The sequence below is a fragment of the Acinonyx jubatus genome, chromosome C1 (genome assembly GCF_027475565.1).
Source record: "Acinonyx jubatus isolate Ajub_Pintada_27869175 chromosome C1, VMU_Ajub_asm_v1.0, whole genome shotgun sequence".
Lineage (NCBI taxonomy): Eukaryota > Metazoa > Chordata > Mammalia > Carnivora > Felidae > Acinonyx > Acinonyx jubatus.
The window spans coordinates 64533292-64547781 of record NC_069381.1 but is presented as its reverse complement, the minus strand read 5'-3'; the positions used below and the strand labels follow the sequence as shown (position 1 = coordinate 64547781).

At 38.0% G+C, this 14490-nt stretch overlaps 1 protein-coding gene across 5 annotated transcripts in view; it reads right to left on the bottom strand.

Annotated features, from left to right (window-relative positions):
* GIPC2 (GIPC PDZ domain containing family member 2) overlaps nt 1-14490 on the bottom strand; it is a 171545-nt gene that overhangs the window by 75087 nt on the left and 81968 nt on the right. For 4 of the 5 annotated variants that reach the window (XM_053214292.1, XM_053214295.1, XM_015066251.3 and 1 more), the window contains one exon: nt 8197-12331. The exons of the other annotated variant lie outside the window; for it this stretch is intronic. In XM_053214292.1, coding sequence (XP_053070267.1) covers nt 12186-12331 — 146 coding nt within the window. In that variant the 3' untranslated portion in view covers nt 8197-12185. Of the gene's footprint in view, nt 1-8196; nt 12332-14490 lie in introns of those variants that run through there. 5 annotated transcript variants of the gene reach the window in all.

The following is a 14490-nucleotide window of genomic DNA, read 5'->3' as shown; positions in this document are numbered from 1 at the left end:
AAATGAAAACACTTATGAAAATGTCTAAACTAGTGTAGTGCCTTAACAACCAACCAATCAGGGATGGAATTAAGAGTCAGTGACTAAAATAATTAAAGAAGAATAAGTGTTCACTTAGATCAGTTCTTAGCACAAATAAAGGAAAAAATCACTACCATTTAGCATTACTTATAAAATCCAATTTGGAAAGTAATATGTAATCCATTGAAAAGATGCTTCAGCATAGACAAGAGGCAAAAAAGCTCATTTGTTCATTTAGATCAATTAACAGTCTATCAGTTCCTTAATATGATTTGTCTTATATCCTTTTCACTGAGACACTCTATAATAATGAAGTAAACCTAATAAAATTCTTTCAAGCAAACCACCATTTGTGTAGGAACAAAGGATTTTTTTTTAAAGGAAAAGAAAGTTGGAACATTCACCCAGTAGAGAAAGCAAAATACAAATGAAAGAAAATTACAGCGGATGATTGCCCACTGAGCCCAAAACTAATCAGCAGCCTTGCAGAAATTCAGAGAAAAGAATGCACCAACAAGTTCTCATACCACACAACTCAACAATTAATCTATAAAGCTTTTACTTTTTTATTTTCAAGAATAAAATCTTCTAATGTAGATTGTTTTGTCTCAAGGCAATGGGATCTGCAGGGTGGTACTGTTTTATCCTATGCCCATTTCACCAACTTTCACACAAGCTTCAACAAAATATGTTAGCCAGTGATTTGATTTGATTTTACTTTATTTTATCTTATTTGAGAGAGAGAGCACGAGTGAGCACATGAGCTGGGGGGGGGGGGGGGGGGGGCTTGGTGCAGAGGGAGAGAGAGAATCTTAAGCAGGCTCCACACTCAGCATGGAACCTGATCCCATGACCCTGGAATGATGACCTGAGCCAAAACCAAGAGTCAGACACTCAACTGATTGAGCCACCCAGGTGCTCCACCGATTTTATTTTTAAAAGACAGCATGAATTTTAAAAAATAGTTTACCAATCATGTTCTGGCTGTCTGCTTACATGCCAAAAAAGGCTGGCTGGTTTTTCCCAATTAGGGAAGTAAGCTGGGTTGCTTAAAATAAGTCTGACTTAAATATAGACTATTGGTAGTAGCAAATATTTTGGATTGGCTTGCTCAACATCTATTCCAATCTTGCTGCGTTATCCTTCTGATACTACAGTGGACAAAAAAAAACTTTTTACCTCAGGGTCTTTTGCAGCTACAGATTCTGGATATGATTTAAGTTCTGCCACTCATGTGCACTCAAGATTTGAATTCAGAAGGCAGATACAGCAGAAGTGATATGGCTCCAGAGCTGCTAAAGATTTAGTTGAAACAGGGTGCCTGGGTGGCTCAGTCAGTTAAGTGTCCGATTTTGGCTCAGGTTCTCACAGTTCCTGAGTTCAAGCCCCACATCAGGCTCTGTGCTGACAGCTCAGAGCCTGGAGCCTGCTTCAGATTCTGTGTCTCCCTCTCTCTGTCCCCTCCCCCTCCCCATACTCACTCTCTCTCTCTCTCAAAAATAAACATTAAAAAGAATTTTTTTAAAAAAGATTTAGCAGAACAGCTTCCAGACCATGGCAGCAGCTCCATTAGCAACCCAGTTGGGCAGCAAGACTTTGGGAATTCATCCTTGTGCCTACCTCCCTCAGCTTAGAGGCTTCTCTGGAGTGCTAACAATTTGGGGGCCTACTTGGTAACCTAGATTACATTACTTTCTGCTTATAACAGTACAGCAGATTGTGTTCTCTGTAACTGAATCCTGACTAATAGGATGATTTTATATAAAATTCAGGGGAGGGGCCAAGATGGCAGAACAGCATGGAAGTTTGTTTTGCATCTCTTGTCCTTGAAATGCAGCCAGGTTTTATATAAAATTCAACTTACAGAGACCCAGGGACAATGAGAGGTCCCAGGTCATCGATCAGGAGAGGCACACACTCTCCAGGACAATGGAGACTGAAGCTCAAAGTGCAGACTGTTTGTGCCCTTGAAGAAATGAACCAAAATCCTCCAGATCTGCAGAAAATGAGGTACATAGATAGACTCCTGCAAGTGTCAATCAGAGACATGGTCTTTCACAGGCTAGTGAAATCCAAGTCTAACATTTGGTTTGGATATTTGGTTCCAACCATGTGGAACATGCCATACTTAATAAAACACACTGTGGACAGAGAAAACAAACATAAGTGCAAAAATGAGCCACAAATCAGCTAGATTAAGGAATCCAACAATAGACTAATGGCTGACATTCACCATCTAATTGTCCACGCTTTTCCTGGAATTACTAAATTCCAGAGATTATGAAATCCTTACTATCAACGCAACATGAAGAATTTGGACATTTAACATAAGACCAATGCTTACAACAGGGCTTTTCAGGAGGTCTAATAAAGGGAAATTCTCTAGAAGCCACTGATTCCTTCCAAGTTCACCTTTGCTTTTGCATCTCTACTATTCCCTGTGACCAGTTATAAAGCCTAGATAAAATATTTTTAATTGAGGGTGTTGATTTGTGATTCAGTTGCTTCTTTCATGGGCAAGTATACTCCATACAGCAGCAGGAAATCATGCATATAGACCCTGGGCCTGAATTGACAAGTATGCCTATAAGGAAGCAGTTCAATTATAATTATAGGAAATTATTACAATCCCAACTTTTAAAACTCTTATTTCTAACAAATGTCATTTAGCTATAGCTAATGGGTCCTGAATAACATCAGTTGATAATAGATCTGATATACATTTAAGAAGGGGAAAATATCCTATAAGTACAAGATATTATAACTCAGAAGTATTGGCAAATTACTTAAATGTAAAAAAACATTAGAGAGGAGAAAAGTTAGTTCAAATGACAGTCGTCGAAACAGTAACATATGAAATCAATGTCTGGCCAGAATTCTATCTCCATGGTTTTTTTCATGATGTGAATTATCACACAATATTAATTACTAAATATAAAGAAGCTCAACTTGCTTTATTTATTCAGGGAAAGAACAAATTCACAATTAACTATTTGCTTAAAACTTATTTAAAAGTTTTGAAGTCATGAATAAGGTTTTAAAGTTTTTAATGTACCTATTTAATTTTATGCTTGGTATGAAGCCATCTATAACTTTCACAGGATATTAACCATAATCACCTCCTACAGTACTTCAGTGCTCAGTCATTTATTCGCCTCTCAGATCTCAAGGAGCCTTGGTTGGTTTTGCAGAATTAGTCATTCACTCTGAACACTCTCCCAGACCAGAAGATATAATCCCCCAGATTCTGAGAAGAAACTGTCCAGGTATCAAAGACACTTGCACTGTCAAAAAGCTATCCTTAGTGAAATCACAAATGACCTCAAAAGTCAGGCTGGACAAGTCAGAACAGATACAAGAAGAATACAAAACAGCTAAGTTGGTATGGAAGGTTAGTTGCATAAGAGACAGATAGACTTGAGGTAGTCCCGAGGGCAGGCAGTGCCACCTACTGGTCAGAGAATGTAAATTTTTTAAATTGCCTAGTGAATTCCCTCTGTCAGGTGACAAGGTGGTAGAGAGCTGGGCGGTCTCCTCCTAAGCACTAGATCACCTGGAAGAAACTTTCTGGAAACTAATTATTTTAAAACATTATACCAAGGTGATTAAAGTGTTTATCAAAAAACTCAAAAAGGAGAGTCACAGACACACTCCATAGAATTTTAGAATGATCAGTCCTGAAAATGCCACTTAATTCTATTTAAGTCAATATACCTTCTTCAGAATTTCCCTGGACCTCCTTTAACAAGGAATTCAATAAACCTGTCCAAATTACAAATGAACATTTGATCTCTGGAAAGACATATGATTGACTTCATTTTTTTCATTACCACAGTTACAGTCTTACTTTGGGTTTAATATTGAAGGAAGCCTCACAAATATTCCCTATTCATCAACTCATAATATGTTGAAACTGACCACTCTTATGTATAGAAAGCTGAGCAGGGAATATATTCAGGAAATTTATAATCATCTCTATAAACTCACCTCTTTGACCCACAAATTAGAATTTTTGTCTAGAAATGGGCTTCTGAGTAACGTAACTTCTCAATTCATGTCTCAGAATTCAAGTATCTTAGTCTTAAAAATGGTTAATGGTGATATTCCATGTTCCATGAAACCTCAAATGCTAATGACATTTTCAAACAGTAAATGGTACACAAAGCATTTGGTAATAAGCTGCTTTTAAAAAATTTGTGAAACAATGATTTAAAAAAAAACACTAAAGAACACAGCACTCACCCCTTAGTTTTCTGGAACATAAACAATAATGACTCCAGAAGCAAAATACCCACAACTCAAAGCAAAACAATTAAACCATAAAATCACTTTAACCAGATTTGAAGGATTTCAAAGCCAGTCTTCATTCTCCAAGATATGGTCAGGAACTTTCTTAATCTTTTTTTTTTTTTTCTTTTAGTTACATCAGCAAGAATTTATTATGCCAGTGACTACAATGTTTGTTTTGTTTGTTTTTAATCTAGACTTAACTATTGCCAGTCACAATTTTTTTTACTGTAAAGAATCATTAAAATCCTTTAGCGTACGGTTTGTAACATAAAATCCATCACTTAGCCATTCAAGTCCGCTTCTTGGCTTGCCCTCAGAATACCTGTTCCCTACTCAGACTGATGACAGCAGCCAAGTGAGCCTATAGCCTTGTTCTCTGGGTTTAATCCCCTCTACAGCTTTCCTCAGTTGAGTGAGTGAGAACATTGCTCTGGTAAAGTATTAACAGGATCAAGTTGAGAGTGTCAGGACTTAAAACTGGGTTCAAATCCTGTCTGCCACTAACCAAACATGTGCCTTAGAGCAAGGTATTTAATTTCTCTGGACCTGTTTCTTCACCTTTAAAGTGAAGATGATCGTTGCCTTCCTCAGGGGTTTGCTGAGGATTAGGTGAATTGATCTACTTCCAACAACTGAGCACACAGTGGGCACTCAATTAACATTTGAAGTTCCTTATTAGTAATTATTTTGTTAGTGTTTAATATATACCAGGCTCCATGCCAAGTGCTGGGGATAGAACAGTAAGAGAGAAAAACAATCCCACCGCCAAGAAACTGATATTAAAGTGGGGAATATAGAAGAAAAATGAAACAATTTAAAATACTGATGTGTTAGGGTGAAAACAAACAAGGGCTGAAATCAAGAATACAGAGAATAAAGGGAGGAAGAAGGTCAAAAACGTCATCCCCAAAGAAATGCCATTTAAATTAATTACTTAAGGATGACAAGGACACAGTCATGCAAATAGGAGGAACAGTGCTCAGGGAAGAGAAAACAAAGTGAAATAGCTCTAAGAAAGGAAGTGCTTGGTGAAAAGTGAAAAGTGAAAAAAAGTTCCGTGTAACCAGAGCATACACGTGGAGGAAGTGTGGCAATGAGGTGGGCAGGGCTCTGGAGGCCGCTGTAAAGAGCCTGAAGGAGGGTGGTGTGATCCCATTAACATGTAGCAGAAAGGGTCATTTGCCCATGTCCCTGTGAAAAGTCTTGTGCTGGTACAAAAGCAAAGGCTTTCCCCACCACTCCACTAGGCGTATCCAAGGGACCATCTCTCTCTTCTCAGGTTTATATGTGGGTCACATCATTACCAAATGAAAAAAAAAGAGCCTAGAGCAGGGAACCCACAGGAATAAGCCAGAGGCCTGAGCTGATGTGACAGCCCTCCTGCTGGACAACAGTAGGCAAAACTGCATACAAAAAAGTCCTCACCAAACACTGATGAGAGAAACAAACAAGAGACGGGAAGTGCTGGTTCTATGAAAGCTGCTGGGCTCTGCTCAATGACTCAGGCTTCGACAAGGGTCCTGGGTGCTCAAACATCACCCCTGACTGGGAGTCTTACTGCCTCTGCAATAAGGAGACAGCAGGAATCTTTGGAAGGCTCTTGCCCCTGTTGCTCTAACACTCCATCTAGCTATAACAAGTCTGCAGGAAAACAAGGCACAATCTTCCTGTTTGGACCTTTCTCCCCCCACCTTCCCCAACACACTCACACACATACACCCCCATAGCCTTTAGCCTCTGTGTGCCCTTTAGTAGAAGCTGAATCATCCAAAAACCAGTGCCCCTTCCCTCAAAGACAAAAATGAGCATAAGGTCAAGCCCTTCCAGAGAAGAAAAACATTAAGACCCTGACATCTTCACTTTCAAGAAAGCTGAACACTTATGTCCTGTAATCAATGTTTTCAGAGCACTCCCATTACTAGGTAAAACCTAAACTGGAGGAAGGCAAGAATGGAAGATGGAAGAGCCAATGCAGAGCCTGAAGCAGCAGCCCAGATGGAAATGAGGCATGGATGAAACAGGGGACAGTGAAACTAGAAAGAAGTAGACATTTGGGAGACAGATGAATTAGGTACAGTAGGTGAAGAAAGAAACAATGAAGCGAATTATGATGTCACTTCCTGTCAGAGAAAATTAAGGAAAATAAGACTTTAAAATTAGCTTCATCCTGAACACGTTAAAGTTCTGACACACAAGTGGAGAGGTCAAGAAAGCAGTTGATATCTGAATATAAATCTCAGAAGAGCAATCCAAAATGTTAAGATATATATCTAGGAGTTGTAACTGTAAAAATGCTGAAAGCCATGGGAATAGATGAGTCTTCCAAGAAGAGGGTAGAAAAGGGGACAGAACCCAGGTCTGGGCCTGAGGAACCCCCCATGGATAGAGGGTGGGTAAAGAAGAAGCCAGGAAGGGATGCGCAGTGGAGAGGAGGGAAGAACATTGCAAGAACATGGCTGCAATGTTCCCATTTTCATTTCCCACACCTAACCTATCCTACACTGGAAACCTATAAAAATAAAATCAAATTATTTTTATAACAACTTACCTGGAAAAGTGGGTAAGAATTCAAACTTAGAGGAACTTTTTTTTTATGTTTATTTTTGAGAGAGAGCATGAGCAAACATGAGCAGAGAAGAGGCAGACAAATAATCCCAAGCAGGCTCCGCACTGTCAGCTCAGAGCCTGATGCAGGGCTCAAACTCATGACCCATGAGATCATGACCTGAACCAAAAACTCAAGAGCCAGATGCTTAACTGACTGAGCCATCCAGAGCCCCTAGAGAAACTTTTTCAAAGCTAAATTAAACTCACTGGATCTACAATTTTTTTTAATCATAAATATTATGTCAACATATTTTTGGGTGGCACATAAGAAGATAATGAAGCATGAATCATATTCACTCTACCCCCTACATGAAGGAACCTCACTAAGAGAAAAATCTACACGAGAGTTCAAGTAGCATTTTTAGAAGCTTAGCTTCTCCATAATTAAAACTACAGTACCCACTGAAGTTATTTCCATTGAGATCAATCTTATCATGCATGTCAATTCCACTCTAAAAACCACTAAGAGGATCCTCATCTACAAAACTAGAAGAGAATAAAATACCTAGTAAGAGATAGATAAATAGCCAATACTATTTGTATCAATGGGAAGTATCAAATACTGCATGTAAACTGAGACAAAACTATCACATGGGTTAATCCACAGTGCACCAATTGGGAAGTCTCCTTCTCCAAGAACAAATTCTTCTGGCATACCAAGTTACATTTAGAAAATCACCCACTTGGTGAAATTAAAAGAAATCTTACTATCATCTACAGCTTCTTCCCATACTATTTTATATCCATTTTAGCACTTACCTAATTGTTTTGAGAGCTCTTTTAGGTCTCTGCTTACCTTGACAGATGGTAAGTTCTTGAAGTCGTATCTATCATTCCTACCCAATGCTAGTCCATGACCTTCAGAGACTTCAAAGTAAAGGTCCATGATTCACTTCCGTTGGAACCATCTGGAGAATGGGTCAAAACGCAGATTCCTGGACTCCACCCCAAACATATGAAATTAGCATATTTTTAAGGATTTCTAACAGCTCTGATAGGGCCTTCAAACTGCATCAAGGAGATAATGAATCCAAAAGGCATAACTACCTAAGAGTTATAAGCTGATTATTTCTTCTACTTACACTATTGTTTGGAAACTACTGCCATAAAATTGGTTGAATAAGAAATGTCACCATGGGTAAACCTCCATCTAATAAACAGAAAAAGATTATGACTATTTTATCTTAGAGTACCCCGGCAGTGCATATCTCTTGTATTTTTACTGAATCAAACCACATAATTTTGGGATTTTCATTGAGGAAAAAATACACTGAGAAAAAAAATATACCAATGATGTATTAAAAACATAAAGACCTAAACAATTACATGTGTTATCCCCTGAATCATTTAAACAAAAAGCCTAACATTTAAAACCCCAAATTTTTATGATAAAAAAATTTTTTCATGAAAAGTTTATTTTAAGGAGTCATATTTTAAATATAAGAAAGATTATAAATTATAGCTTTACAATAATTTACTTTGATCAGTGCATGAACATTTATACAGCTATGAGTAGAAATACAGTAAACACATTTTTAAACAATATCAAAATACATTACGATTTCACATAACAGATTCCCAAAATTCAATCTCAAAAAAACATTTTAAAGAATATGTTATGATTTTTATAAAAGAGAAAAGCTTTCCTTTTTCCAAAACTGTAGAATATTTTACTTGTATATAGTCAATACTACTTACTGCACAGCAAATAATATAAGATGTATTCAAAATATAAGATGTATACTTAAAACAATCTACCAGAAAATCTTTTAAATTTCTTTTTGTTACTGCTTTAAAAAGTATCTATGGCTATACTGAAGTTTTACAGAGGCTTAATGTCTGAAATTCAAGATGTCATATTCAACTTTCAATCCTCCTGGCAGATAATAACCTAGAGTCATTTCTTAGAACTAGTTTTCAGGTAATAGGTAGGGACAAGCTGTGCCATTTGTACACTTCACAATCTTAGAAACATTTTATAACCATGATATGTGTTAGGACTTGTAATTACTCTGATGTCCCTTTCAATCGGTGTCAAGAAGATAATAAATGTGCATTTTACCCAGAGCACTAATTCTTGGCACTATAAGCTGAACAGCATCTCCTATCTCTTTATTCACTTCTAGCTTGGGTAAAACCCCCACTGTCCTTCTAACCTATTACTTCCACCAGAATAATAGCAATGCTATTAGTACCCATATATTTTTAGAGGTATCAGAGGGTGAGAGGGTCATTATACGATCCAACTTTCATATGGCGGATAACTATGCTCTGTTTAGAAGAACCATTATTTTGAAACCTATTTGCAGATGAAATTCATTTTGCTACTCTGTCAGATAGGCAATGGTAACTGAAGAATGCCAGGAAGGCTCTCTCTCAACTTGATGAAGGTCTAGCAATAACATGGACCTAAAGAAAATGTGCTGTACTTAGAAAATGTCTATTTGTTAAAGTTATAGGAGGAAATATAGCAAATTAATCATTTGGCAAAATTATCTCTATTTAATCATCTGTTCACATTACAATATTGGATACGGCAGCCCCAAACAGAGGTTAACTGATTACTGCTTTTATAACTGAATTCTTAAAGAGTTTCACATAATTATATTTATGAAACATCACAGAAACCCAAAATGTACCTATTTGTAATCATCAGAATTTATACGCTTGATCAGGACCAAGCTATGTTCGAGGCTCCATCTAGCCCAACGTTCAGTCATCACATGTATTCCCTGCCACAAAGAAAACATGTGCTCTTAGTAGCCACTGAAAGATGCTGTTTTGCATGGAAGAAAATCAAGAATTAAATACCCTTCTCCACCGGGCAGGGAACCCCTACAGAACAAAAGATGATGACAGAGGTTTCTGGAAATGTTCAGAGGGACCAATGAAATAGCATGCTTAGTGAGGGGGCTGGGGGAAGATTGGTCTCACTGTAGCAGGAGGGTAGCCCAAACTGCAGACCATAACATCTAAAAAGAGACGCTGTTCTTTTTGTTCATGGAGAGTTACCGAAAGTTACCAAGTTCACAAACAGATATATCTTCATGTAAGGGAATATAATGACAAAGAAACTGACCCTGTTATCAGCTTAGCAATAGAGGTGAGAGAGAAAGACATTTCAAGGAAAAACTTACTAGTATTAAAGTACCTGTGCACAGCTGAAGCGCTAAATAATAACTGCCATTTAACGCCAACAGACAAGTGGAGTTACAGCTGTACATGGACCCTGGTATCTTACATATCAAAATTCTAGAAAAATCATGGTGAGTATAACCCACTTTGTGAATATGAGATTCCATAAATCACAGGAAATCAATCTTCCTGCATCCCCCAAAAAAGGAGAAACGGACATTGATCATAATGACTTATCATTTCAGATCTAACATCTAGTGACAAGAATTTTTTTGTTTAAAATGTTTCCATGGGCCTCAATGTTTTCATCTCTAAAAATATCAACTCTTGGGGTGCCTGGGTGGCTCAGTTTGTTAAGCACCCAACTCTTGATTTCAGCTCGGGTCATGATCTCACAATCTTGAGATGGAGCCCCATGTTGGGCTCTCACTGGGCATGGAGCCTGCTAAAGATTCTCTCTCTCCCTCTACTCCTCCCCTGTGCACACGCATATACACATGCTCTCAAAAAAAAAAAAAAAAAAGAAAGAAAGAAAGAAAAATATCAACTCTTTCTTTGTGTGTCCTTCTAAGACAGATGGTGTTAATAATAGATACTTGGGGAGCTCCAAAAGAAATCCAATGAACAAGTAACAACAAATTACATCCTGAGGTGGGTCCTATTTTCAAATGATGGACAAGTACAATAAGACAAACCACATTCTATAACCTACTTTTGTTACACATTAATGAGTAAAACCGGGCTTCTGTACAGGTCTCAGATTAATGAGACAAAGAATATCAGCTTCATAGCATTAGATTTATGTGAAAGAGGAGTGGATGTCTGTACAGGTAAAGTTGTACCAGAAATCAATAGTTATCTTAGCATTAACTCAGCACGAAAAGGGAACTACTTCTGATTTCCTGGAACACAGCCCTCACGGGTTATTATTTCTGATTACCATGGCAGCACACAGCATCTTCCATACAACACTTTAGAAGAATGCTTGGTCACACCATGCTCTGCCTTATTAAATGATCTATGTTGAAACCATTCATTTCCATTTCTCCTACATCTATAACATGTCAAATAAGAGTGATAAGACAGTCATTTGCCCTCAATTTTCTCAATAATGTAAGGTTTTAGAGAAAGTATGTTAGAACTCTAAAATAATAGGCTAATATATTTTCTCAATTCCTCTGGTCCTCCTTTATTTCCACCGGGGAAATCGATTTCTGATGCTTTCTCCTCTAAAGTTTAGGGGGCTTAAAAGCATTGCTCTTTCACCCAAAAAAAATGTTCTCAAACATAGTTATTTTCTGAGTAAATACCTTTCAAAAGAAAAGTTCCACAAGGACTATAAAAAACCTTCCCTGGAGTGCTTATAAAAGGTAACATAAACGTGGGTATGAGTGGAAAAAGAAATAATGGTTAAAGAATTGCTTTAAAAAAAAAATCAAATATAAGTGGTTTCTACTCTATCTGCCTTTTCCACCTTTCTTCCACACAAGCAAACACATAGCACAACAGATTTCACAAGTTTTTAAAAAGAAGTAATTACAAAGAAGCAAAAAGCAAGTCAATCAATCCTTGTTTTATGAAGAGAGAAAGTAGGCTATAGACATCAAGAGACTATAGAAACCTTCCTCCCTCTTACTCAGTGGATTAAAGAAACAATGCTTCTAGACCTATAGGTGGCATAATTCACACTTTGCTTCCTGACCATATCCTGCTCAGGCTGGTATAACAAAATGAAGATGCTACAAGACAAATCAAACTCTAATCCTAGTTTCACTGCATTAAGATATTGAAAATGAGCTACCGACCTATTGCAACCAATGACTTCTATGTGGAAAAGAAAACATGGGTTAATGTGGAGCAAAATCATCTCTCTAGAAATACTCCCTAAAACTTACTTTAAAAAGACTCTTGAATGAATATTTAAATTGATATTTTAGGTAATTTATCTTAAGAATAGCACATATGAAACTGCATTAGAAGATACCCAGAAACCAAAATTATATTTCAAAGAAGGTACTTCATACACATAAGACCAAACCACAGTCCGTAACAGTGTCTAAAAACAGATCTTATGGGATTTAAAAAAAGGAAGAATGGTTCATTTCTCCAGAGATGGATCATCCACATCATAATCATTCTCGTTTCACATCACCGATGGCTCCCCAAACATCAAAGAGAAATTCATCTGGGAACGCAAAGTCTCCAAGAGTTTCGTCAAGTGCCACAGCAAATTCATCTGGATTACCTTTGTCCTTTCCAGCTTCAAACATTGTGGTAGCTATCAAAAACAATTTTTAAAAATTAATGACACATGCAACAGCATCACAGATTGGAGAAAAATGGCACCAGGAAAATTACTTTCTAAATGTAACATGCATAGATATATTTCTAGTACAAGTTATAACATTAACATTCTATCATATCAAGGCAGCAAATATATTTTTAAACAATCTGTCCCCTGCAGCCAGATTTGCAGCTGTCCTGTCCTCTCCTCCACCTTGGAGCCCATCAGTCAGGAACCACTGCTAATCCTATGGGCGTGACAAGAGCTCCTGAAAGAAAACCCTGTGGCTAAGCCTGCTGGGAAACTCCAAGTACATCATCCCTCCCCCATCTCTTCACAGCCACTAGCTCTACCAGTACCCCACTCTTAACTAGAATGGAATCTAGTCCTCCCGGCCCCTCAAAAGAAAAAAGACAAAGGATAACAATTTGCAATGGGAAAATCAAGCTACGGAGAAGAGGAGAAAGGTATCTATCTACTTGTGGAATCAAGGTAACTTTTTCTGAGCCCCTTTCTTGTTTAAGATAGAAAGAGGAAGTGGTGCCCTTATTCTGTTTTTCCAGTAAATTACCTGGGCCCCATATCTTATGTCTGGGAACCAACATCTCCAGGAGTATACATTCCCATGGAACCTGCCCAAACTAGCTGGGAACCCATGAGGCTCAGGTGTTTTTGTTGTTGTTGTTTTTTCCTCTCAGCCCCCTATAAACACTAGTAACCAGGAAGAGACAATGTAGATGTGATATGGGACTTGGGTGAAGAACCTACAGGGAAAAAAGAAACACCAAAACTCAGCATCTCCTTTCCTCCCAGGTTAAGGTTGAACAAATCAACAGTTGTAGGATTTCTCTGAATGAGCCAAGAGGTCTGGTCTTTCAGCTAAAATCTACTAGGGCTCTTAAGAGCATTTAAGAACTGTGTCTTGCCTTAAACAGTTCTGTACTGACACAGACTGAAGGGAAGGAGAAGATCTGGCTCAAAGAAGGGCATCACAATCAGAGCAGAAGTGGGATGTGGCTGGAGTGACTCCATGCAGGGATGAAAGAAGCTTCCACATGGCCAAACAACCTGGTGGCAGATGGAGAGTCCAGGTGTGGTAAGGAAGGCACGGAGGTTGCGCAGGAGGGAAGAGAAGGAGAAGACAGCAGCTACAATGATGATTGGTCACACACTTGGAGAATAATCACCTACGTATATATATTAAGAATATTGGGAGCCAGATTTGTCACTGCCAGAAAAAGTTAAACAGGGAAAGGGGAAAACTAGAATGAATCCTGTGGAACAGAACTCAAGAGACCAATGGAGACATATTTCAATAGAGAGATTTAGACACCCAGATAGCAAGAAGCACACAAAGCACCCAGAACTTGGCTCTTAAACACCTTTCTCCACTAGAAAGAATCAGAGTTCACAGGAGAAATGGCTGATTCCAGGATTGGAGCAGGCAAAGTAAAATATGAACCAAGAGTAGCTAATCTTATGCCAGAAGGTAAGAAACCATCAACAACTGGTGAGAACATGAAAAAGACAGAGAAGTCAAAGTGATAGAGACCTCATCGTCCAGACCAGGGATAATTTAAGCAACAAATTAAGTGGCAATGTTAATAGATTATAATCCCATTGAACAAAACATGAAACCATAAATCCACAATGAAATGACTAAGAGATTGAAGGAAGGTAGGAACATGAGGAATAGGATATTTACATAGTTTCAAAATCTCTTTCCACCAAATACTTATTAAGAAGAGAATAACTTTATGGTGGAGACAATTATCAAACATCACCGTAAATCATCAATATGAATATCAGAAATAGAACAAATCAAGTCCTATGCCTCCCGATAAGATGTAATGAAAAGAATCTAATAATCCAGTGAATAAATGGGCAAAAGACACGAATAGACACTTCTCCAAAGAAGACATCCAGATGGCCAACCGACACATGAAAAAATGCTCCACATCACTCATCATCAGGGAAATACAAATCAAAACCACAATGAGAGATCATCTCACACCTGTCAGAATGACTAACACTAACAACTCAGGCAACAACAGATGTTGGCGAGGATGCAGAGAAAGAGGATCCCTTTTGCATTGTTGGTGGGAATGCAAGCTGGTGCAGCCACTCTGGAAAACAGTATGGAGGTTCCTTAA